This window comes from Phlebotomus argentipes, unplaced genomic scaffold (assembly GCF_947086385.1).
Source record: "Phlebotomus argentipes unplaced genomic scaffold, Phlebotomus argentipes genome assembly contig_46, whole genome shotgun sequence".
NCBI classification, from domain to species: domain Eukaryota; kingdom Metazoa; phylum Arthropoda; class Insecta; order Diptera; family Psychodidae; genus Phlebotomus; species Phlebotomus argentipes.
Genome location: NW_026776153.1, coordinates 480,327 through 505,856, shown reverse-complemented (window position 1 = coordinate 505,856; position 25,530 = coordinate 480,327). Strand labels below are relative to the sequence as shown.

General features: G+C 46.7%; 2 protein-coding genes across 3 annotated transcripts; one reads left to right on the top strand and one right to left on the bottom strand.

Moving 5' to 3' along the window:
• Positions 1 to 1,766: 1,766 nt before the first annotated feature.
• Positions 1,767 to 20,602, top strand: LOC132262476 (ras-responsive element-binding protein 1-like). 2 transcript variants are annotated; one of them, XM_059761763.1, is made up of 6 exons: positions 1,767 to 2,250; positions 12,841 to 13,462; positions 14,030 to 15,300; positions 15,891 to 17,636; positions 17,712 to 18,450; positions 18,516 to 20,602. In XM_059761763.1, exons 2-6 carry the CDS (start codon positions 12,854 to 12,856, stop codon positions 19,029 to 19,031), a joined length of 4,881 nt encoding a protein of 1,626 aa, XP_059617746.1. In that variant the 5' UTR covers positions 1,767 to 2,250; positions 12,841 to 12,853; the 3' UTR covers positions 19,032 to 20,602. The 2 variants fall into 2 exon arrangements, with proteins under 2 accessions (XP_059617746.1, XP_059617737.1); XM_059761754.1 differs by having other exon boundaries at positions 15,888 to 17,636.
• Positions 20,603 to 21,264: 662 nt separating this feature from the next.
• LOC132262490 (pre-mRNA-splicing factor CWC22 homolog) lies at positions 21,265 to 23,846 on the bottom strand. Its single transcript, XM_059761773.1, has 2 exons — positions 23,683 to 23,846; positions 21,265 to 23,607 (listed from the first exon to the last, which is right to left on the bottom strand). The coding sequence occupies exon 2, from the start codon at positions 23,593 to 23,595 to the stop codon at positions 21,313 to 21,315; it is 2,283 nt and encodes a 760-aa protein (XP_059617756.1). The 5' UTR covers positions 23,596 to 23,607; positions 23,683 to 23,846; the 3' UTR covers positions 21,265 to 21,312.
• Positions 23,847 to 25,530: the final 1,684 nt, after the last annotated feature.

Sequence of the window (25,530 nt, the reverse complement as noted above, 5' to 3'; positions counted from 1 at the left end):
AAAAAGATGAGACATCGCGTCATTTTTCCGTTTTTCTGCGCTCAAACTCTCTGGCGTTATCAGCCAGCGAAAATACATGCGAGGCGATTTCTTGCTCTTTCGCCTTTGATCACAATTTCTCGTGTAAATATTTCATATTTTTTCGAATTTATACCTTACAAACACACCAATGGCCCCAAACAAGAGGAACGCGCGATGATAAGGCGCGAGAGCGTCGAAACATCGCGGTGACAAAGACTCTTTCCGCTTTCAGTGATAATATCATCATCTGCCTCGCCCATCTTCCAGCCGACACACCGTGATAAGTCACTGATTGATGTCAGAGGAAGTGCTGTGATGATTTTGGCCCCGGAGATTGAGGTGAAACTCCTTCCTGGGACTCCCAGAACGGCAACGAACTCCACGAGGCCGGACGAATCTAGCACTCAGGATTTGAAGCTAGATTTTAAACTAGGACATAAGATTGATTCTAAGATTTAAAGCTGAACTCCAAACTGGATTCTAACTTGGATGTAAAGCTAGATTTAAAGTTAAATTTGAAGCTGGATTCTAAACCAGATGTTGAATTAGACGTGACGCTAGGTTTGGAGTTAGATTTTTAGCTAGATTTTGACTTAGATTTGAAACTTGATTCTGAATAAGTTCTAATCTTCATCAAATTATTCAAAATAATGCACAAAATAGACAAAATATATGAACTTTTATTTGAAATTTTTCTTCTTCTGTTTTTCACAATTAAGGCCATAAAATAGTTTTCTTGATTGAGGACACGACAGAAGCCAGAGTGTATTTATCTTACATCTTCAAATGCTGCTCTGCCTAATCTTACCTGTAAAATCAGCCGATTTTCGGTACCCCGCCGAATGTGTCTGGTCACTCTGCGTCAACATCCTCTCGATTTCTCCAGTGCTTGTTGTCAATTGATCTTGGAAACAATATCACAACGCCATATGGCATAGTCATACTCTGGGATCACATTCAACTTCCGTTCGCTCACCTCTTCCTCCGGCGTCATCGGGTTTCGGCGAAGGTGAATCACATCGGGGCTCTTGACGGAGGATTTTCCGGAAGGGAAGCGCAGTGTGTTTGCCCGCGATCAGATGCTGGCTGCTCCTCCGAAATTTCCACCTGGCCAGCACGAGAGTGTGTTGGATCTCCCCTCTCGCGCTCTCTCTCTCTCTCACTCTCCTGGCTGACCTGGCTTATCTACTCTGCGTCTCTCATTCGCCTGAAATTCACCGGAACTCATCAGCGACAGACAGTGCGCGCGAGAGCGAGATGGCGCGGAGCCGAGGGATGAGAGAGAGTGGGACGACTGGGATTGCGAGCGCGAGAAGATATCCGACAGCCAGAGAGAGGGAGAGAGAGAGCGAGAGCGGGCAGCCGAGAGAGGCGAAGAAGAGGCCAAAGAGGAGAAAAAGAACTCCCAACAAAAGAGTTTTCTTCGGGCCTCTCTCGGAGGAGAGTGTGTGTTGGTCGGCTGGGCGTGTGTGTGTCTCACCTTCGCGAGGTAGCGAGTGGCCGACGTGAGTGTGGTGGATGGATTTCTCTGGGCCCGTGTCTGCTGCCAAGCTGCGATTCTCTCGCGTCCAGGGAGCCCAGAAGATACACACCAGAAGCCGCGCTGGCGGTGCAAAGAGAGCTCTCTGGTGCCTCACATCTCCCAAGACCTTTGGAGGAGAAACATCTCGTGCCTTGTCCGCGGTGGACTTCTTCACACCATCAGAAAGCCCCAGCATTTTTGTCCGTGGTGTTGTGCACCTTGTGACGTTCCTGTGAGAGTGTTTTTTTATTGCCTGGATTTTCTGTGCTTTGCCTGGATCTCCTGAGATCGCACCTGGATTTACATGCACGATTTGATTGTTTTTTTTGGGAGAATTCAGGGGAGAGAAGAAGAGTGACTTTATTGGTTTTCGGATGAACTCTTGGACACTCGAGAGATTATATTCTGCAGGACAAAATCACAACGCGCCCCCCAACAATGTGCCTTCAACAAGTGCTTAATAAAACTCCGCTAAATGTGACAATTCTGTGTGCCTAAAAACTGTAGCCTTAACGGTTGAATCCGGATCAGCCCGAAAGGACTGAAGTGAAGACTGAACCAGCGCTGAAAAATGTCGATAGTGATGCACTGTGTGGCAAGATAAGGCGGAATATTTCACCACTTCAGCGCCCACAATAGACATCATTCTCGAGATTGTCCGCCGCATTCGGACTTTTACTGCATTTTCTTCTTATCAGCGGGATTTGGTAAGTCCTCAATCGATTGATTTACACTGCAAATCCATTGATGAGTTTTCTTTGTGATCCCAACAACAATATTTCCTGTGATTTTTCCCCCAAAAAGTGACTTCCCTGGGAAAAAGTGATAATGCGACGTGCTTTTCAAGGGAATTATATCCGATAAGCGCTATTTTGGGATGATATTCTGCGGTTCGACAGAAAACCACAGTGGAAATCATTCCTCTGCCATCACATTTTGCTCTCTCTCTGCCTTTGTATCATAGCGCTAAAACCAAAGATTATGATTGAAAAGTGGGGCTTTTTGTCGTCTGACCAAGATAAGGGATTCCCATACAATGGTGCTGAACGAGAGAACCTCTCTCTTAATTGGAATGTATTTAGAAAACATCAGCAGAACATTTCCTTTGTTGGCGTCTTATTGCGCGTCTCTTCCTCAAGATTAGAGAGACTCTCAAATCCCTTGGCAAACCTTGTGAAAATCCACCTCTCAAAACTACCCCTCAAACTACAAACACTCGAAGGAAAACGAATTATTTCCACGAGTTATTGAAAATTGATGTAAATTTCGTGATTTACGGAGCGGATTTCATTTCCCACCCAAAGTTGTGCTGCGCGTCAGTCGATTGGGTGTTGAAAATTACAATTTTTAATTTCACTATTTCCTCCTCCCATCGAAAAGCCAACACACAGAGGTTTCCATCCAAACAGTTGCTAATTGAGAGGCGCGTCTTTTGGGTTTTCTCGAGAAAAAAAAGTCACCAACATTCCAGGTGCGGAGGCAAAAAAACATTGAGCTCTCCTTCTAGAAAGCATGAGAGAGATAAAATGTGGTAATTTTGGTTTAGAAAAGAACATTAAAAATGTTATTGCTTCAATGTGCCATTATTTAATGACAGATCGTGATAAATGTGTTGAAAAGTATTTCCATATTAATGCCACAGTCTTGGCCACTATCAACACAATTTAAATGGTGAAGAATGATGGGGAGTGACATGAATAATTTTCTCCCCGCGTACGTGGAATTTTCCCCCTTTTTCCACGTCACCCGAAAGCGCCCTTCTGGCCAGGCGAGGGGGGAGGGCGCCCTCGTCAGTGACAAATTGGCCCGTGGGCGTCGCAAGGATGTGAGATTTACTGGGCGTGGATGTGGAAACGAGGGCGCTTCTCTCCCACGAGAGAGATTTCCATTCGGCGCGCAGTCCCTTTGTGTTGCTCCTCATCATCTCTCGTCCAATCATTCAACTTTTGCCTCTCTTCTTCTCCTTCTCGTCCAATCTCGGTCGATATTTCGAGGCGACCGAAAAAAAGAGGAGTCAGAGAAGAGATGCGAACGACAGGCCGAAGAGGAGAAGAGATGGAAAAGCGCCAAGATGACTCATTAAAATATATCACACAATGGAGGAGGGTTCGTCTCTTTACAGCTCCTGCACACGCTCGGGCGTTCACTGGGGAGACACTGGTATTGTAATCGATCGCGGGGGTTCATGATCAGCCTATGGATAGGGGAGAGCGGGGCGGACTCATTGAGAGCCACTTGTATGGTAATTTCTAAAATTTTCCCTTTGTTGGTAGGAAAAAACAAGTTCTGATGAAGTAAATCGAGATTTTGTCATGAAATTGAATTATTCTTCCAATCTCTTGGGATACAAACTTGCAAAGGACAGAGAAATCTTTGCCAAATCTCCTTGTTGGTGTGCCTGAAATTGTTCTGCCTTCCCCTATTTAACTTGAGTTTATAATTCATTATATTTCCTTTGCTTTGACTGCTCCTCGTGATCAAATTCGAGCACTTTGCCAAAATATCAACCGTACTTGTGTCGCCTGGAGTCAAGCATTTTCGACGGTTTGATGATGATGAAAAACACGAGAGAGAGAGATGAAAACGAAATGAAAAATAATAAAATATAGCAATAAAAGTAAAAATAATGAAAGAAAAAATCTTGCGCGCGCATCGAATCGTAACGAGTAAACATTAGTTGGATGCCTCCTCATGTGGCTCTGCTTCACGTTTATCTTCTTTTTTTTCATCACAATTTTATACATACATGAGAGGCGCTTTTTTTCAGCAGCGCTGGATCATGATGATGGTCTCAGTCTCCCCCTTTTGGCTTTTCGAAATGTTGTGTGTGACTCGCAGACTCAATTTGAGGCCCCGAAATAAGGCGCACAGAAGGCGAGTCCGGAGACGACGAGGTGGAAAGGAAGAGAAGCGAGAGATGCGAGAGAGACTTCCAAGATGATCGCGGTGAGAAGCCAGTGGAATTGTGAATAAATTACTCTTGCGGGCTCCATTGTTGGGCGACACACCAGGGGAGTCGAGGAATGGGCGCGCGCTGGCTGGAAAGAAGCCACAAGAACACGAGGGAGAGATACAGCGCGAGGAGGAACAAAAAAAAAAGAAGATATGTTGAAGAAGAAGCAATAAAAATCATCAAATGGCCATGATTTTTAATACTCTATAATGGATGCGAAATGGGGAGTCGTTTCCCTTTGCTATATCTTCTTCTTTTTTTTGGCCTCTTCCTCCTTCTTCCACCGCGTCGTTCTCCATTTTATCCTACACCTTCCTTTTTGCTCTCTGGAGACGCTCTTTGTCTGGCCCGGAGATCAGACTCGTCTCGATAGGAATCTCCAAGACATTTTAATGATCGCAAAGTGCGTCATTTGAGTCACTCCAGAAGAAATATATCGTGCATCGCGCGGAGATCTCAGCGCCGAAGAGGCTATTCTTTAATTTGGCTCTCTTGTGAAAATCAGGGGCTGATCTCACTGACGACGCTTCGCCTTGGACTTGAATTTTAATTAGACACACACGATTGAGGAGCGATCAGAGAGAGACTTCCCTTGACACACCTGAAAATTATGCTGAAAAAGACAAATTGAACACGAAAATGTTCATGTGATGCTAAAAGGGGGTTCAAGAATATCCGAAAAACACTCTTTTTCGGGGGTTTCGTCTATGCTAGCTGAAGTTCTTCTCAGTGGCAAAAGAACGTTTTTCCATGCTAATGATCTCTCCCAATCAGTCCAGTACCAAATTCAGCGGGAATTGCTGGGAGAACGAATGGGAATCATTAAAAAGCAGTCAGCAAACTGACAACAAAATTCAATGACACACCAATTAGAATAATAAATTACCCCCATATTCACCTGCGTCTCTCTCCGGAACTCATGCTCTGGCTGCGGTTCTCATGGTCTTTTTTCCCTCTTCTGCGTCAATTCGCTCTGATGTTCAACGCGCTCCAATTTTAAATGCGACGCCGCACTGAATATCTCGCTGGGCGAGAGAGAGACTGAGTATGTGACATCCATGAGAATGCTTCGGGGGCGCAGGTTTGGGGGCAATCGCGTGTGGTGGATGAATTTACTGCAGTCACTCGCCCTCATTCCACTGACAACATCCGCGCGCACAAATATAGCGCGCCATGAAGCGAGCGCGGCATGAAGGGATTGACGATGGATTTCCGCTGGGCGCCACCCACATACGCATCCCACCTCGCGATCCGCATCCAATTGATTGTGTCAACACCATTTTGGGATTCTGCTGCGCCGCCATAGGCGCAAAACCAGTTGGCCACGGAGGCCACAACATGGAGACCATCTTCGAGATGTTGTGTGCGCGCCTGAGAAATCTCCACAGCGACGCACGGCCGAGAATAGACACGCTCTATTGATAGGCTTCCTCCCCTTCTCGAAAATAACACTCTGGGGTCTTCGCTAGGGCTGAAATAAAATCTAATAGGATTTCGTGAGACGCGGGAGAGGAAAAAGTGCGGCAGGTGTAGAGTTTTCTCCTCGTCTGTCCCACACGATCTACCTGAGAGACAAGGTGAAAAATTGTACACACACGAGAGAGGGTGGGCAGAGCCCGAAGGGGGAGAAAATTGTGCACATTTGTCTGGTGGCTCAATGTTGTTGGTGAGGTGGAAAGGTAGGGAAAAAAGAGGGAAAAACAAGGGGTCAGCAAGTCTTGCTTCACAGTCATGTATGTTTTGTGCAAATCTTTTTTATGGCTAATGTATTCTGTCAACAATTCTGAGCTGTTTTTTCTGATCATTTAGCTTGTTTTGAAACATCGATAAAAATATTCGAAGCGAGTTATTCCACTGGCGTGGAAATGTTGGTAAATTAGTGAACTTATCGACACTTATCGATACGAAATGCCTGAAATTTCCCTTTTTTAACACATTTTTAGGGGGGAAATAGTATTGATATGAATCAATGTGGACTAATTTATGCTTAAATTGTCGATTTAAACGATTTTTCCCCTATAATTTTGTTAAAACTTGGTTGAAATTCATTGTCGATAATTTTAAAGCTAGTTCTCAAAAGCTTTGAAACAAGAACTTCTCAATAAGAGTATTTTGGCTCTGAGATGATTTTTTTTCTTTAAATAGAGCAGAAAACCATCAAATAAAAAGATCCACAAGAGCTTCAAAGGCCACAAGAAGTGTGATAAAGGTGTGTTTTGTGTGAATGTAATTCGGAATCGCGGTGGAAAATGTGTGTTTCAGCAGACAGCAGCAGCTATTGACCCCTCGATGGTCGCCCTCCGTGGACAAATGGCAGAGAACCAGAGTCGCTCGGGAGAGTTCAATGATATGGAACGCGAAAAAAGACATGGAGGAGGACAGGAGAGCTCGAGTGAGAGAAAAAATCGATTTAATAAGATTACAATTTCATGCATTCCTCGCCCTCTGCTGAGTGCTATGGAGAGAAGTTCTCTTGTGTGTCTGATGGCCTGGAAGTTGACGAGGATTGGTTCTGCCGCGGAGCGCCATTTTATCTGGGCGCACGGGAGAAAAATTGACGCATGCAAAAAGGAGAGAGAAGAGCCCCAATTCCTGAAAATAGAATCCGAGAAAACCTCTTGGCTCGTGTCTGTTTGTCCGCGTTGAGTTGCCAGGCGACCAACTTTCGAGTTTAGACCCATCCAATCTATTCACGGAAATCTCTCACACCCACACCCCCGCCCTGGGGGAGTCCCCTTGGCTGCTGAGAGACACCCAGAGTCCCTGCGCAGTGTTTGGCACAGAAATCCCAGGGACACTCGCGCGACTCCTTCCCGAAAGGGCGCCCCCACACCCCACCCGACCGACATCCACCACAGAGAGCGCTCTTTACATCTCGCTGGCGTCTCACTGGGGCTTCTCGCGTGGTATTCAGATTTTGCGCACAATCTCCGGGGCGCCCGCAATCGATAATGCCCCCACGGAGTGGCAGACATTCGGCATTGTTTCGCTGCCGCTGCAGAAAATGAAAAATTCATCTCGAGATGTTTCACACCCACTGGCAAAGAGTGCGCGCGGATCCTTGGCGTTTTTTTCCGCGAGCGCCTCGTGAACTCCTTGGGAAAGTTTACACTCCCAGCAAATTAAGCATCTTGTTGGTGATCACAAGAGGTCGCAAACATGGGAGGAAATCAGGTAGAAAATTCCCCCAGTATGCCGAGACGCCGAGTGAGGGACAATGGATGAATTCCAGGAACGATTTTCTCTGCCTTCCATCAGTCGCCCCTCTCGGTGCTTTCGTGGGAGCTCGTGCGGCTGGGCATATCATGCAAAAGACGATGGATGAGGAGGAGAGCCGATGGAGGCGGCCAGAGCGCGAGTGAGAGTGAGATGGGGAGTGGAGGGTGTGGCGGAGGGTGAACCGCATTGCCCAGGAGAGGAGAGAATAGAGAAAAGCACCATGGAAAAATCTTTGTGGGCTCGTTTTGAATCTATTGATTGGTCTCCATGCCAACCGACAGGGTCACACACAAAACTCACCTTTTGCGCCTCTTGCAAACATCCACGGAGGAGCGCTTCGTGGTCATGCAGAATGACGAGACAACGCTGGGGCGAGAGAGAGCGAAGAGCTCTGAAAATGCGTTCAATTTCTCCCCATCCAATCGACGTGATCATCTTGCCATGTTTGTGTGGAGACCTCGAGAGGTGGACAAATACCAGTTGACTCGAGTCATTCCGAGAAACCATCACAAATTACTCTCCCAGCCCAAGGTTGCGCATTTCTGCCCATCATCCCCAGTCTCGGCCTCAACACCTTGCATCTCACTTGTTCTCCTTCGGGTGAGGCCCAAACCTTGCCTTCCCCAGAAGCAATTTTGCATTCAGGTCTTCGGCAATGACTTCTTGAGTAGATTTTCGGTTTGCCATTAACTTGTTGGGCACAAAATTTCCTCTTTCTAGACCTTTTTTTCATCTCCAAAAACTTCATGTTTTAGTTGATATTTGAAAGGCACTTTGACAAAAAACAATCAAAAGCGTTGATGAATCGGATTAATCCGTATATTTCTTTAACCCTTAGGAGACAAGAAAAAAATGTTCTTGAGAATAGCTAAGTTGTGTGCAAATTCTGCAAAACGAATTTTTAAAAATGCTTCCTTGTATGGAATACATATAAATCGACTCCAGAGGATTAAATAATTTGGTCGTGATTGGAATTTAAATGCTCTGCAGAAGTACAAAGAATGCCCCTGAAGATGGTGATGTTTAGGACGAGAGATACCTGTGGATTTCTCCGGACTCTTTGCCAGACTCTAACACCCTCATTAGCCATGGGCGCCGGAATGCTTTCCAATCACCTTCGAATGGGACGCAATTGAGATGAAATTCCCCGTTTATGGCATCATTATCTATCCGTCCTTTTTTGCATAAACCTCTAGCCAGAGAGAGGAGAAGCTATGGTTTTTTCGACAAGCCCTTCTTCACTTGCATTCCTGGCGATCCTCCTGAGCAGTCGCACATTCGGACACAGCCTTAAAAGTTGAAGTTCAACAGCATTTTGTGGCGACAAAGCGCGAGATTGACCAAGAGATTGGTTTCGCAGTGACTAAAGAGGTGTGAACAGTAAAAAACGCGAGATTCGATAGATTTTCACGTGAGACAAAAGTGGCCAATAAGTGGGTGTGAAGCGGCGAAATTTGGAAAGGAGGCAGAGACTGAAAAAGAGAGGTATTTAAAAAATTGCCTGTGTGTGACTTGCAGATCAATTGGGGCCTCAATTGTTGCCTGCATTGCGCCATGATCGGCTCTCTTTTTTTCCTCTGTTCTTTCGTCTTAATCACGCGGTGCGACACAGAGAGTCGCGGCGCATTTAGTGGGTGGAATTTTTGGGGGGAATGAAAAACTGCCACCGGATGTTGAGCTGGAGCTCCTCTCTATCGATTCGCCATGACCACCGCCGCATGTTTCCTCATCTCGTGAACGCGCGCGCCTTACGTAAAAGATCATGAGGAATGCGTGTGTGTGACATCAAAATCACCTTCAGTGGAAATCTCTCAATCTCATGATTTTTTCCGCGGTCCCAATCATCAATTCCTTATCAATGAGACGCGCTGTATGTGTCACGCAGTGTTTAACTAAAGATTTTCCTCGCCACCAACAGATATCGAATGCGCTGAAATCCACAAAACCCACCATCGAGCGGCCCCCCGCCCATTAATCCTCCAGCTTGAAGTGCGGAGAGTATCTTCTGGGGCGTTTTTCCCTGGGATATATTCAGTGCATGCGCATTTCATCGCATGCCCAGAAAACAAACACTTTTCTCCGCGTATCATTTTTCCACGTCTAGGCGCTATCGCTGGAAATTCAGGTGAAGCTGGAAAAGTGTTCAACATACACACACAGTTTGATGAATATATAATTAAAGTTCTACATCGCGGACAAACAGATCGAATTTCACTGCGATTTCACCGCTACTATTGATGAACAAAATTCGGACAAAACTCTTGTGATGAGAGATCATGAATCATGATCTCTTTTTACGCGCCACATTTTGTGAGACAGATATTTTTTCCCTCCCTCAATACAAACTCATTGAAATTTTTATATCAATTCCACCAAGAAGTCACGCAATGTGTCTATAAAATGAAATAGAACGTCTTGTTGAAATTGAGAATTAATATATTTTCCATTCTCATAACTTCCTCAAAATCACAGTCACAGAAAATTGACTGCACGAGAAATCCTTGAGATTGGGAAGTTTCAGACTTTGTGTCTTATCACGTTGTGCGATTTTGTTCTGCGTTCATCAAATACTGGAATTCACAAGGGGGAGATATATTGATGAGAATTAGACTATTTCTTTCTAGGAAAATTGCTTTGACGTTTTTCTTTGAAATCCATTTTATTCGTTCTGAGAAAGCGCCCAGGAAATTACGTACATTTTTGAGCCACATTATCTCCTCCTTGCGAGTTCACATTATAAATTGGATGGAATGTGATTTTAATGCGGCATTGAGAATTTTTTCAAAACACACCAATAATAATGATGAAATGCGATACAAAGAAGCTTTTTGCTCTGAGCTTTTGAGCTTTGACTTGTGAAGGGGAAAAATACGAACTGGGAAATGATGTTTGCTCCCAAGAATAATAATAAAGAATGATTTAACCGCGTTGGGGTTGATAAGGAGAGCGAGATAGGTGAACGTGTGAGATTTGTTTGGGGAGAGAAAAGGGGTTTATCTGGGTCGATTAGCAAATAGAATCCCCCAAAAAAAGCCGTTCGATCTCGCATGATCTCATAATGTTTGGTGACATACGGAGAAATTCATGGGAAAATCACTGGGAATTTTACCGCGCGCGATGTGTGATGATAAGAGAGACAACAAGAAGTTGATTCTTTGATTTATCACATCACAAAAATTCTGATCAATTTCTCAAGCGACATTTCACATCATTTTGCAATCATCACACCTCTCTCGGCGTGTCTGTGTTATCAGAGCAATTGGCTGGCGAAGATTATATGGTTGCTAAAGCGCGTCTCATGTTCCAGGAAAATGTCAATGATTGTGTATAAATTTATCTGCGCGCCAGAAGATTTCTCGTGAAATATCCGTAACCGAAAGTGGATGAAAAATATCAGTCAGGGCGAATGAAAGGAGGATATTAAGCGGTGGAAAAATAGCACAAACACCACACCCAATCGTATTTACACAATTCCGCTCCGAGGTGTCACATTTGTGGAGTTTTACCTGGATGTGTCACATCTCCTCCCGACATTGCCCCACACGTGCAACTCTCACCGTTTCACCTCCTGATAACCAGAATCATTAAGTAAATACGATTGGGAGGGAATAAACGTGCCTCTGGCGTTCACAGGCCCAACATTTATCATTGGTTAGCATGTGAAAAATGTCCCTCTTCGCATCTTCATGCCTGAAAATGTGTGTGCGCGCTTGTGAGCTTTTTGGCGACACAGAAATCCAACCTCTTTCGCACCTAGGGAAATCCCTAAGCACACATTTTCCGGTGTTGCACCTCGAAAATGTGTGTTTGCAAAAAAGTAACGCGAAACTTGTAATTTCACGGTGGATTTCATGTTGGATTTGTGTGTCAATTTCATTTAGAACTATTTCGAGGTGATTTTCTTCCAATAAAAGGAATAGAAGAGAGAAGACACAATTAATTAAAAGTATTTTTGCCATCAACGTGTGTGGAATTATATAATTTCTTATGCTCACTTCTATCAACGGGGTTTTTTTTCCTTCTCGCCTTGTGCGAGAGAATCTGAATTAAAGGTAATTTTTCGACGCCTTTTATCAATATTTGAAATAGGAGCACATGAGAAAGAGCGCACCAGATAAAGACGTGACACATGAGAATAATCAAAGGCATTCCCTATGATTTCTTGTCTCTCCTATTTGCATAACATCATTAAAAGAGTTGGTGTGTTATGATTCTCTGGAGAAACACAGTCATAAATATGTTGTTCAAACATGAGAGATCGACATTCAATGAATTCCTTCGCTTGTCTTCTGCAGCCTTTCTTCGATATCTCGAGAAAATTGATGATCTCATCTCAATTGATCCCCGATAAAGCGTGCTGAGATATTTGATATTGCAAGTCTGGGGTGAGATTACATGATAAAAAATCCGCACTTATCGATGAGCAAAAGAAGAGAGAAAAACACTCATTTTTTGACTCAAAGACAACACGAGAATGATCGTTCTGTCGCGAGAAGAGGTGTGATTCATCTGCGGAAGTGTTCTCATCTCACCTGAGGAAATTGCACTTGGTGACGACGCAGAAAAGCGGGACAGAAGTGAGATAAAATCCCATCCATTGTGGCCGAAAAAAGCGCTCTCTCGCTCTGTCACTCAAATATCTTCCGATACATGATGATCGCGCTCTGTTCGCGAGAACAATGAGCCGGGAGAGCAATGAGGTGAGGCGAGATAAGAGAATAATGCCGCCAGACCTGACTTTGGAGGAGATTTTGTCGTATCAGGGCAGAAAGAAAATGTTATTAGCGCTTTTAATCTTTATCTCACCAACATCAGCATGATGTTGTGTTTGTGTCGCTGTAAAATTTGTGTTTTCGTACCTTCATCTCGGGCGCGCATAGATGACTTCGACACGAGCAGAAGAGCTTTGCTCTCATCAACTCGTAAATTATCTCGGCGAAATTCCGTGGTATTTGCTAGATAAATTCAGAGCGAAGGTGAAACTGATTTATGGGAATTATGCAGATGTTGGCACATGATTGGTCATCATTTCTTTTTTTATGAACTGTGCAAGGAAATCTCAGCATCTTGCAAATAAGGCAAACGCGTTGCTCATCGCACTTTTTCTTTCTGGTTCCCATTGCAGAAGAGAGGACGGAATGAAGCGACAACTGCGGAAGTACTCCACCAACTCAATTCCCGCTCCTCCTCCGGTCAGCATGCCTGGGCAGATGAATTGCGCGGTTGCGCGCACGCCGGAGCGCCGCTCGTCTAGCAACTCCGACTCCTCCGTGGAGCCGATGGACGTGAGCTCGTCCATCAATCGCACGGCCAACTCCAGCACCGAGGCGTCGTCCACGGCGGCGTCTAACAAGCTGGGCAGCGATCACAACGACACGGAGCATAGCAACGACTCCGAGACTGAGTACACGAGTCACACGGTGGTGCGGCGTGATGGCCTGCGCCAGATGGACACGAGCATCATGATCATGCGGAAGAAGCATCGCTACGGCAAGAACAACAACAGTGTGCAGTACGGCTTCGAGGAGCGGCCGGAGGAGGCCGAGGGCAAGGTGGGCGGCAATCTGAGCCCCGGCGAGAGGGCGCCGAGCGAGAGCATTGGCAAATTGTCAATGGGTGAGGACAAGAAGTACATTTGTCCCATTTGCGATTCTCTCCTTGACACGCAGCATGAATTCACTGAACACATCCGAGGCCACAACAATTGCGATGACTCCCAAAATTTCACCTGCCGTCTCTGCTCCAAGGTAAGATGAGAAATTTATTTCCCCTTGAGATGGAAACCGACACTTTGTTCCATTGCGCGATCTCACCAAAGAGCGCCACAACGTATAAATCCCAATTTTTTATTGATTTCAAAATATGGCGTTAGCAAGATCACTTCATTTTCTCTTTGTTCCGTGCGTTCCGTGCTCTTGGACGATCATTGGGCGCGTGCGGTGAGGAAATGGGTGGGAAATTTCCACTGGCAATCGAAAAGATTAGCAGATCAACTCGATGTTTAGGCTTAGAGAAGTCTCTAGCTTTATTCCTAAAGTTTATTTGCGTGGGAAAGTAAGTCACGACCAAATAAACTACCAAATAAAAACGTTATCACAGAAATTTCGCGACGGTTTCTATAAAAATTTGGTTGTTTTTTTTGACGCTCAATCATGGATAACTGTGAAAAAAAAACTAAAATCCCTTTCAAAACCTTGCAAAAGCAAAGCTAGGCGGTATGTTCTGGTTAGAATTCGGTCAGGAATAAGTAATGGGTGGAAATGATTTTTGTTCTTGCGCTGTTCACCTGTAATCGATTGTCTTTTGTCGCGCAGGTGCTCTCGTCGGCCTCATCTCTCGATCGTCACGTGCTGGTCCATACTGGCGAGCGTCCCTTCACGTGCAAATACTGCCACGTGACGTTCACGACGAACGGCAACATGCACAGGCACATGCGGACCCACAAGCAGCGCGGTGAGGGCGAGAGCTACGAGAGTGACGGCTCCACGGACTCCAGCGGCAGCAGCAACAACAACTACCAGAAGCGCCCGGACGGGAAGCGCAAGAGCAGCGAGATCGAGGACGTGGCGCCGAATCATCTCAAGCGAAAGATTCGCACGATCAACAACAACAACATCGAGCCGGCGACGAAGATCGTGTCGCAGAGCTTCTGCTGTCCGGTGTGCGATCTCAACAACTTCTCCTCAATGGTGCATCTGGAAGCGCACATGGACCAGAAGCATCCGGACGTGCCGGCCAAGTGCCGGTGCTGCGACGTGGTGTTCAAGAGCTACAAGCTGCTCAATGCGCACCGCTGCAGCGCCAGTCGCTCGCAGAACATCATGCAGGGCTTCAAGGATCTCACCTTCGTGGACTTCTCGTCCGAGAAGTTCCCGCTGATCGCCAAGTCGGTGTGCGAGCAGAGCATCCGCACGCCCATCGCGAGCCAGAAGTTCGAGTGCTCCAAGTGCTATCGCGCCTTCCCCTGCGCCACGGCCGTAGAGATTCACACGAAGGAGTGTGGCGAGAGCGTCCAGGACTTCAGTGTGCGCCGCAATCGGCAGAACAGCGAGACGAGCGAGGAGGAGGCGAAGCGCGATGACTTCTTCGCCAATCTGGATCTGCAGAACAAATCGATGACCACCACAACGTCCACCACGTCCAGCGGCGCCGTGACGCCGCAGTCGTCCGTGTCGCCGTCGCCCTCCGATCACATGGACATCAAGGAGGAGATGCTGCGCACGCCCATGCACCACCAGGACTCGAAGGACCTGGCCGACATTCAGTCCATCATCAATGTCACGTCCTCGGGGCAGTTTCTGCGCCAGCTGGACAGACCGGCGCCCGCCAAGTCCATTGATCTCAATCTGTCGCTGGGCTCCAGCAAGGACGAAGAGGAGGCCCAGGACGCCTTCACGGCGGAGTTCCGCAAGATGAAGCTGCGCGGCGAGTTTCCGTGCAAGCTCTGCACGGCCGTCTTTCCCAACCTGAGGGCGCTTAAGGGCCACAACCGCATCCACCTGAGCGCCGCCGGTGCGGGTCCTTATCGCTGCAACATGTGTCCCTACTCCATCCACGACAAGGCCGCGCTCATCCGCCACATGAGGTGAGTCCCTGACCTGAGCCTTAGCGTGCATTCCGAGATCAGCCACGGCCTTCAAGCGGTTTTTTGTCATTTGCAATTGTGTATTTTCCAAGGGGGAGATAATATGGTAGAATTCTACACTTTCCTTCTCGCCCTTCTGAATCTTCTTCAGAAATTGAAAAAAAAAGTTCTTGAACTGAAGAAATTTCTCCTATCTAATCGAAAAAATTATTATATTTTTGGGGGTTAGAACCAGTCACAAAAAATCACGACGATTGAGTTTTTAAGAGGGTTTTTCAGCATTTAAAGAAGAATTTAAATTCCTGCGTCAATTAGTTAAATAGTTGCTTTCACGAAGGGAAAGCAGCAATTTTTACCAATTCCCTTACTGTAATATCTCCCCCTTGGTAATTTGTCTGTTTGAAATCAATTTTTGCTGCACTGCGCAGCCCCTGAAGATCTCTGACCAACATTTTATGTGCGCGTAAAAAAGTATGTGGAGCGCATTTCGGTCGTCTTGGCTTTTCTCAATCTCCTTTGTGTGCCTCTCATCCGCCCGTTTTGGCCCATGTTTCTGACGATGTTCTCTTGTCTTTTCGGGGTATTAGCAGGACGCACAACGGTGATCGACCTTATGAGTGCGCCATGTGCAATTATGCGTTCACGACAAAGGCCAATTGTGAGCGTCACCTGCGCAATCGGCACGCGAAGAGCACGCGAGAAGAGGTGAAACGCGCAATTATTTATCATCCATCTGAAGACTCCAGCTGTGATGATCCGTCGAAGAAATTGCAGCTCTTCGGCTCGCCCGACTTTGACGATGACGATCACATGTCCAAAGATCGCACCAGCACGCCCGTGTCGCATCTGAAAGAGATGCTGTTGCCCACGATGCTACCCATGGAGAAGCCGCTGAAGATCCAGGTGAAGAGCCTCGAGAAGCTCATCCACGCGTCCAAGTACGACGACGAGGAGGAGGATGAGGATGAGGAGGAGGACGAGCCGAAGGAGGAGGTGCGCGAGGGCGGAAAGCCCGTCGATCTGTCCATGGATGCGCTGGACCTCAGCAAGAAGAGCTCGTCGTCGCGCGACGAGAAGGACGCCCGTGACTCGCCGTCGCCGCAGCCGAAGATCGATCTGGCGGGCCAACAGATGCTCTTCGCCCAGCAACAGCTGTTCAATGAGACCTTCTCCAAGATCGATCCCACCCACTTCTTCCAATTCCAGCAGTTCTATCGCAACCTGGCCATGTTCCCGCCCGGCTTTCCGCTGCAGCACTTCCTGCTGCAGAACAGCCTCATGGGCCAGGCGTCCGGCGCCAATCCCATGATGGACATGAAGAACTTCTTCCAGCCACCCAAGGACGTGCTGCAGGCCGGGCCGGCCGGTGGACTCCTGCTGAATCCCATGTTCACGGCGGCGGCCTCGAGTCCGCCGCTCGGGAATCACCTGGGCAGCCAGAATAGCTCTGGCGCCGCCAATCACGGCAGCGCGGCGAAGAGCAGGGACTTGTCACCCAAGCAGCCACCGCAGATGTCTCACGCGCCGCCGCCGCACCAGTCCACCGGCCCGGTGAAGATGGTGATCAAGAATGGCGTACTGATGCCGAAGCAGAAGCAGAGACGCTACAGAACCGAGCGGCCCTTCGCCTGCGAGCACTGTTCGGCGCGCTTCACGCTGCGCTCCAACATGGAGCGCCACATCAAGCAGCAGCATCCACAGTTCTGGGCGCAGAGGCAGAGAAGTGGCCACAACATGATGCGCCGCGGCGGTGTGCCGACTCAAGCACCAACTACGCCGCAGACGAACAATCACGCTGTGCCGTCGTCGCCCATGGCGGCCGCCCCGATGCCCTCCGGCGGCACTTTCGGGGCGATTTCCGACCACGTGAAGTACGCCATCCTGGCGCAGCAGCTCAAGAGCAGGGACTCCGGCGCCAAAATGCCCTTCTTGCCCAATCTGCCCAGCGGACTGGTGAGCGGCGTGCCGTCGAGGCCCAGCAGTCGTCACGTGGAGGACGAAGAGGAGGATCCGCAACTGGTGATCGACGAGGACTCGCAGCCCGAGGACTTGTCCCAGCTGCAGCCCCAGAAAGTGGTCGATGAGCAGATCTTGGCGGCGAAGAAAGTTGCAGAGAACATCCTGGAGCAGGCGATGAAGACAACGACCGAGAAGCCTTCTCCTGCTCAGACCGTCTCGTCGGATGCGCGCGACTCCAACGGCAAGATTGGCGTGAAGACAGAGAACGGAGCGAAGGGCTTCAACAAGGAGAACCTGAAGGAAGAGGGAGATCTCGTGTCGGTGTCCAAACTGGTGGACAACGCCACGAATCCCATGGCTTTTGGAAACTACTTCAGGTGAGTTGAATTCTGATAATTTGCCCATGAATCTCACGACAAAAGTTGTGCTCATATTTGACGTTTTCTGTGCAGATCCGATCCCAATGCCCAGGATCACAGCGATGAGGAAGGCTTGGTGGCGTCAGGAAGTGCTTCTGAGAGCAACAATTCGGGCACCGACGATCCCAATCCGTCGCCTGTGCAGCAGAAGAAGAAGTCCGCTTACAGTTTGGCGCCCAATCGCGTCTCCTGTCCCTACTGCCAGCGCATGTTCCCGTGGTCCAGCTCCCTGCGGCGCCACATCCTCACGCACACTGGCCAGAAGCCCTTCAAGTGTTCGCACTGCCCGCTGCTCTTCACCACCAAGAGCAACTGCGACCGCCACTTGCTGCGGAAGCACGGCAACGTAGAGTCCGCCATGTCGCTGTACGTGCCCATCGACGATGTACTGGATCCCACGAAGATCACGCGCGACGACGAACCGTCATCCGTCGAGGAGGCGGCGCCGAAGTCGCCCGAGGAGGCGCCGTTGAAGAAGGAGAGCGCAGAGGTGAGCTCGCTGAATCTCTCCGTGCCGCAGCTGAAGTCCACGGCCATCGAGACGCTGGGGCTGATCAGCTCGGATCTGCCCTTCAAGTGTCACCTGTGCGACGGCTCCTTCCCGGACAGAGTGAACTGCCTGGAGCACATCAAGGGCATGCACACGCAAGAGTTCGCCCTGCTGCTGGCCAAGGGTGCCATTGAGGCGGACGCGGAGGCGCAAACGGCCTCGGCTGAAGATGACGAGAAGAACGAGGCCAAGGGAAAGTATCCGGATTACACGAATCGCAAGGTAAGGAAGAAGACTAAAGTGGGATTGAGGAGAGGCATTGCAACAATACTCTCGTCCTTTTCCAGGTGATCTGCGCCTTCTGCATGCGCCGCTTCTGGTCCACCGAGGATCTCCGGCGCCACATGCGGACGCACTCCGGCGAGCGGCCGTTCCAGTGCGACGTGTGCCAGCGCAAGTTCACCCTGAAGCACAGCATGCTGCGCCACCAGAAGAAGCACAACATCCACGGCGGTGGCAATCATCAGCCGAACAGTGCTCACAGCGCCTCAGATCTCTCGGACGACGAGGCGACGAATCCCACAGTGGCGCCGTCCATCGCCAATCTGCCCAATCTGCTCAAGATACCGGAGTTCATGGAGTGGAAGATGCAGCAGCAGCAGCTGAAGCAGGAGAAGCTACCCGAGGGCAACGGCGCCAGCATTCTGGGGCTGTTGATGAAGCAGCAGCACGAGCAGGCGGGCGAAGGCGAAGCGTCGGATCTCATCGGGAATCTCCTGGGCATCAGCGACAAGGGGATACTCAACAAGGTGTTACAATCGTCCCCGGACGAGGCGGCGAAGCTGCTGGGCGTTGAGAAGTAGGGCGAGCTAATCTCGTGTCTTAGAATTCGTAGAAGAAGAACCGATAAACCAATCGAAATTTATCTAGTCAGGAATTTGAACAAGAAAAAAGAGGGATAAAATTCGCGATTTCATTTATTAAATATACAACGACTTTCTGTGCTTTCTACGGGACTTTTCGTACATTGAATATTAGTTGTTAAAAGAAAACCGATCTTGTAATAAGCGTTTAATTATGTATCATTTTGTGTTTAAACGAAAAGAAGAAAAAAAATGTCAAGTGAAAAGTCTGTCTTGAGTTTAGAGATCCTGTCTTAGAGATGTGCCTATTTAAAAGCATATATGAATCAATATTACAAGCTATATAATTCTAATATATCTTCTATAAGTTAAGGATAGGATTAATAATATAGAAGCAAAACATTTTCTATATAATTGAAGACTAGTTTAAATATACGACGAAACAATCCTATGAAACATATTTGCAAACGAATGTGGACGAAAATCAAAATTAGCCCTAATGATGAGCTTTCTGTGTGTTGTAAAACTTTAGGATAAATTTTAAGTGGTGTTAATTACCTTTCGAAACTACAGAAATTGCGATGATACAAATTGAGTGGAAAGAAAAATGATTATTTTTGTAGTTGATGAAGCAAAATGGAAAGAAAACTGATATTTTAGTAGGACTAGAAATCCACTTTTTATTTTTCTTCTCCCCTTAGTTTTCACCCCCAATTTTTCCAATGTGCCCTCAAAACAATTGAATAGAAAAGAAAGAGTGGCCTTTCAGACCAAAGTGGCTTAATAAGATTAGAGACAAGAAAAAAGCGTTAGAGTTAAATCGATGAAGAGTGCTTGTGAGATACAAAACTTTTCGCTTTTTGAACGAAAACACTTTTTAATAATGTTAAGGAAGGATTTTTCGAACGAATTGTGCCATTTTTCAGACGCACCTGGCTTTTGATTTCCCCCCTTTTTTTCTTTAAGAGAGTAATAATATGTAATAATAATAATGGGAAGAAGAAGTAGTTGAGAGATTTGCACCGAGTGGCACAAGACGCTTTTCTCCGCGGCGGCGCGAAAGTTTGCGCGCGCGAATATTTCCAATTTTAGTAGAAGACTTTGTAGAGATGTGTGGAAAATCACAGTGAATTTGTCAATAGAAATGATTTAGGTAGTGAAATAATGGACTACAGTTAATAGTAATACTTTATCATTCATGCATGTCAACCTTGTGTAATTAAAGTAATTAATTTATTGTGGAAATAGTGAGAAAATAGCGACATTAATACAGCATTTTACCAAAGTTGTAGACGCTTTCTTTGAATATTTCAAAACTATCCCTAAAAATAGAGATATAAAAAAGTCAGACTTTGTCAAAAGAAAGAATGGGAAATTTCATAAAGAAAAGGAAAGGAAAAAAACATGTAAAATTATATGGAAATTATTATATTATTCATGAAAGGAAAACAGCAAATACCAAAAAATATCGTATCAAATCAAAAGAAGTTATAATTGTATCTTAATATGATATAATATTAAACTTATAGAGAGACAAAGATTAAATTTTTGGGAAAGAAAAGAAAAAAAAACGTGTTAGAAAAATGTTGGATAAAAGTTTGCTCATGCGACCGAAAAAGCCGAGAAAATTCCACAGAATCCGTCTCTATTGATTTATTCAAGAGTTACAAGAGAGAGTCTTTAAGCAAGAGAAAAAGAGTACCTATTTAAGTTGCACCAATTTTTTTGACATTCGGGTTGAGAAAATAAAGTCACCAAAATTCTTGAGCACGACAAATTGTAAATAGAATCCTAGCATTGTAGAATTACAGAAAATAAATAAAAAGGAAAAGTTTGTTCGAAAATACAGAAAAAAAAATCAATTTCGGATGAGAAAAAGGGAAAAAACAGAATCACTGGAAATCAAAGTATGAATCTTCACTAGTAATAGACAAATAGATTGTAGAGAGAAAAAAGGTCTTTTTTTCGATAAATTATTCCATTTGCAGAGTGTAATTGTGACCGGGAAAATTTCATGATAATATCCTTTAAAAATATGTAATGATGTATTGAGGAAATTTCGATTCAAATAAATTTTAATAGTTTGCTCAGTATAATCAAATCAGAGTTTTACTTTTGGGAGTTTTTTTTGGAGAATCTCTTCTTGCTTTTCCAGCGTGTTTTTTACAATGTAAATAGCGTCCATTGGACAAGACAATTCAATGGCAAAGAATTTAAAACTCAGTGATATTTGCCTTAGTTTTATTACTGATCCACACATTCTTAACACTCTCTTTGGCGTCTATCGTCGCCTGTCTCTTGACCTCTCGCGCCTGTGCGATCTCTCCCGCCGATCCTCGTAGTCTCTGTGCTCCCTTCGCGATTCCCTGCCTCTGGATCGCTCCCGGACTTCCTCCCGCCGCTCTTCCCTACTCCTGCCGCGCCTTCTCTCCTCCCTGTCATCGTCAGGGGACCTTTTGTCCTTCCTGGACTCTTTCGTTGACTTCTTCTTAACCGGCGCCTTCTTCCTTTTGTCCTTCTTCTTCCTCCTCTTGCTCTTCCTCTTCTCACTGGCCGAGGAGTCGCTCGACTCTGACTCGGAACTGCTGCTGCTGCTGTCCGAGTCGGAGTCCGAGGAGGAAGAAGACTCGGACGCTGACGAGCTGGACGATGAGCTGCTATCGACCTGCTGCACGGGAATGCTGATGGCCGGTCCCACCGCCTTGGGCATCTGCTTCAGATGCTCTCGCAACCCGTCCGTCAAGCCACCCAAGCCGATGGACGTGAAGAAATTGATGGCGAAGCGGCTGTTCTTGGGATTGTCGCGCGGAAAGAGTCCCGCGAATGAGTCCTGTAGAATCGGCTCCTTCAGCCTGGCGTTCAACTTGCCCAATCCCATGTACTCCACCAGCTCCTGGAACAGGATCTTAATGAAGATCCTGCTGGAGCTCGTCGTGTCCTCTTCATTCAGCTTGATGCACTCCAACACGTCCCAGCCGATGGCGTCCGTGAAGAGTAGATGCGCAAAGAACTTGCTCACGTTGCGCAATCTGTTGGTGTCCAGGCGGTGCGTCGTGGCGTACGTGTCCCTCAGGATCTCCTCGAAGGGCGCCACGTACACCTTGTTGATCATGCAGAATCGCTGTGCCAGCAAACCGTAGAACTTCTCGTACGTCCTCTGCTCGGCACAGCAGTCCAGGAACATGTGGCACAGCTCCATCTCCTGGCCCGGCTTCAGCTCCATCTTCATCAGCTTGTGCGCGCACTCCTCGTAGTCCAGACTCGAGTGGATGGTGAGATAAATGGTGCGTCGCAGCGCCACGAGATTTGTCTCTGTGCTGTCAATGATCATGTCGCCTGCCTTGTTCTCCTCCTGCTCCTCCTCATTTGAGTCATCCGAGTCGGAATCCGAGTCACTGTCACTGCTTCCAGACTCTGAATCGCTCGCGTCGCTGCCCAGCAATTCCCTGCTCAAGCCCTTGTACTTCTCCTCATTCGCCTCGTACTCAGCGTCGTATTTGAAGACATTCAGCACATCTTGCGTCTCTGTCGCCTCGTCCAGCATCACGAGATGCGTGAACTGATCGTCCTCCTCCACCAGCTCCAGCGCCTCAATCACCGACACATGATCTTTGAATCCGTCCTTGCGCACCTGGAACACCACCTCAATCATGTACTGCACTCTCTTGTCCAGCTTGCCCTCGTGCAGGATGTTCTTCAGCATCTCGAAAATGGCATTCACGCCCTTCGACGTCACCTCGGTCAGCTTCTGGCCGCACTCTTTCAGGAAGGCGATTGCTACCTCCACGGAATCGTCCGTGGGACTCTCCACGAGCAGCGTGAGGATCTCCAGGGCCAGGATCTCGTGCGCCACGCGCTGATTCACCAAATGAGCGATGAATCGCGATGAAGAGATGCAAATGGCCTTGTCGTTCCGCCGGAATCCCCGCTTGAACTGAATCACCAGGCGCTTCAGCAGCAACTCCCCGATGTTGGGGAACTTGGAGTTGATCACGGCCACCAGGGCGGCGTACACGTGCGTGAAAGTCGGTGACGCGGCCTGCGCCTGAATGATGGAGCGACAGAGGAGGCCACGGCCGCGCACGATGTTCTCCTTCAGCAGCTCTCGCGTGATGATTCCGATATTGTCCACGTTCACCTTGTTGATGTAGCCGTGAATGGACTTCTTGAGTGCCTCCCAGGCGATTCTCTGGTACGCCGCCGAAGACTTGTCCGTGATTTCGGCCTGCATCATGCGCAGCCTGGCCGGCGGAATGTACGCGCCGCCCGTCTTGGATGTCAGCAGATCCACAGTGCGACGCTGTCGTTCCGTAATCACCTCCGGATCGGCCTTCTTCCCATCCTCCCGCCGCGCAGGGGAACGCGAACGTGATCTGGACCGCGACCTGGACCGCGAGCGGCGCCGCTCACGCCTCCTGTCGTCATATCTGCGCCTCTCTTCCGGACGCTTGGAGTCACTGTCTCTCCGGGACTTCTTTGCTCTGGGCGCTTCAGGCGTCCGCTCCTTGCGAGCACTGCCTTCCTCGGTGTCTCTGGAGTCCTTGGAGACATCGCCCCTAGTCATTTTGGCGGTTTTCTGCGAGAAATAGGAAAATTGTCAAGGAAAACAATAAACATAACCTCAACAATAAGCTATTGTGGTTTTACTTACGATATTCTGAGAATTCTCCAGGATCTCCAATATCTTAATCTTCCCAGAGTATTGCTGCACTTATTCACTGATATTTGAGCAATATCTGTGTGAAAATACGCGAGAAAACCGGAGACAAACAGAGGATGTTTTATTATCCACGCGAAACGTACAGCATTGACAAATACACTGCTAGAAATTGACTGAAACTGTGCAGAGTGAAACAAAGGTGAAACATGAAACATACATTCCAAAATGTTCGTTTATTCTCCATTAATTTAGGAATACATATTTACCGTGTATTCTGAAAGTGTATTCTGATGTTTCATGCTTGTATGAAAACAAAAATTTCGAATTGAACGGTTTTTCAGTTACTTGAGACACAAACCGCATTTCGGCTACGTTTCGACTACGTCCAGGGAGGTATCAGTGTCTTATCACTCTCAAACTTAATCATTTGAGTAGTCACGGTTGTTAAAATATTGATTTTTAATTTGTAAGAAGGAAAGATGGGAAAAATCTTATATATAACATTTGAATTAATTATTGAAAATATCTAAATTAAAATAATATTCAGAATAAAAATTAACTCTTGTTAAAAAAGGAAAGAAGTAAAGCTTCCTTTACTTTGAAATGCAAAGTCTAATAAACTTGTCATTGCAGCTTGCAGAACAACTATCAAAATTTCACAAGACACTTGATATTGCAATATCCCAAACTTCTTTCTGGTTGAAACAGCGATTCTTACAATCATTTATGCAAAGAAGCGAATTACTACCGGAAAAACGGGATTGTCAATGAGGAAATTGCAATTGCTTGGGCGCGAGAAAACCACATAAAGAGCACTATTGGGAAATTGAGGCACAAGAAAACGCCCAAAAACCTTTGATGACACTATTTATAGGTTGCCCTTCTCTTAAACCACACAAATAACATTCCAAAAAACTGTCTCTTCTTTGCCTGGAGGCAATTTACGTGAATTGGTGGGTTTTGAGAGAAGCCAGGAGCTTTTATAAGCAATTCAATATCTTGTGATAGGATTTGGATTCCATCAAAGAGTTAATTCTGTACCATGCTTAATCAAGTGCTTAACATTGAATGATTCGCAATTCAAGTTCTTGAGTGGCGAGAGTTAATGCAAAAAAGAAACATTAAACAGAAGTGAATATTTTGGTAAATTCTGCCAATTTCATTTACCCTTCAATTTCCACACTTGTTTCATTTAATTTAAACAGTTGTGGCATTTTCAAAGGAAGTGCAGTTCCTGATAATCTCCTCTGTTTCGTTCACTGAAACCTCTAGTGAATCTAAAATTATCACTTTTGTTCCTCTGGCCACTTATGAGGATTATTATTGATGTTTGCCGATAAAAAGCAGCGAGATAAATTTATGGTAAACACCAGAAACGAGGAAACATCAAAAGTAATATTTTCATTGCTTCAGCACTGGAATTCAAATAGTGGGCAAAAATACTGGCCATCTCTTAATTTTTCATGTTCAATAAATCACAAATCCATCTATTTATAGTTGAGATAATTTTTCGAGCAGAAAAAAATGCACTGAGAAGTATTAATAGCGTGATTGTGTTTGTTCTTTCACTCTTTCTACTCTCTCTTGTGCGCGGAAAATTGGACACTAAATTGGTGGAATAATTGGACGCACAATTTGGCACTTTTACCTTTTTTGCGCAAATGACCTTTGCTGAGCGGTGTTTTTGCGGAGGGAGAGAGTGCAATAAAAGGGCGCGATTTGTCCCAATTCCTATCGTCTCATCCTTGTGACGCGTGTGTGCTTTGCAAGCAGCCAAAGAGTCACACAACAGCGAATGGCACACAAATAGTCACGACGCTTTCTCTCTCCCACACGCAA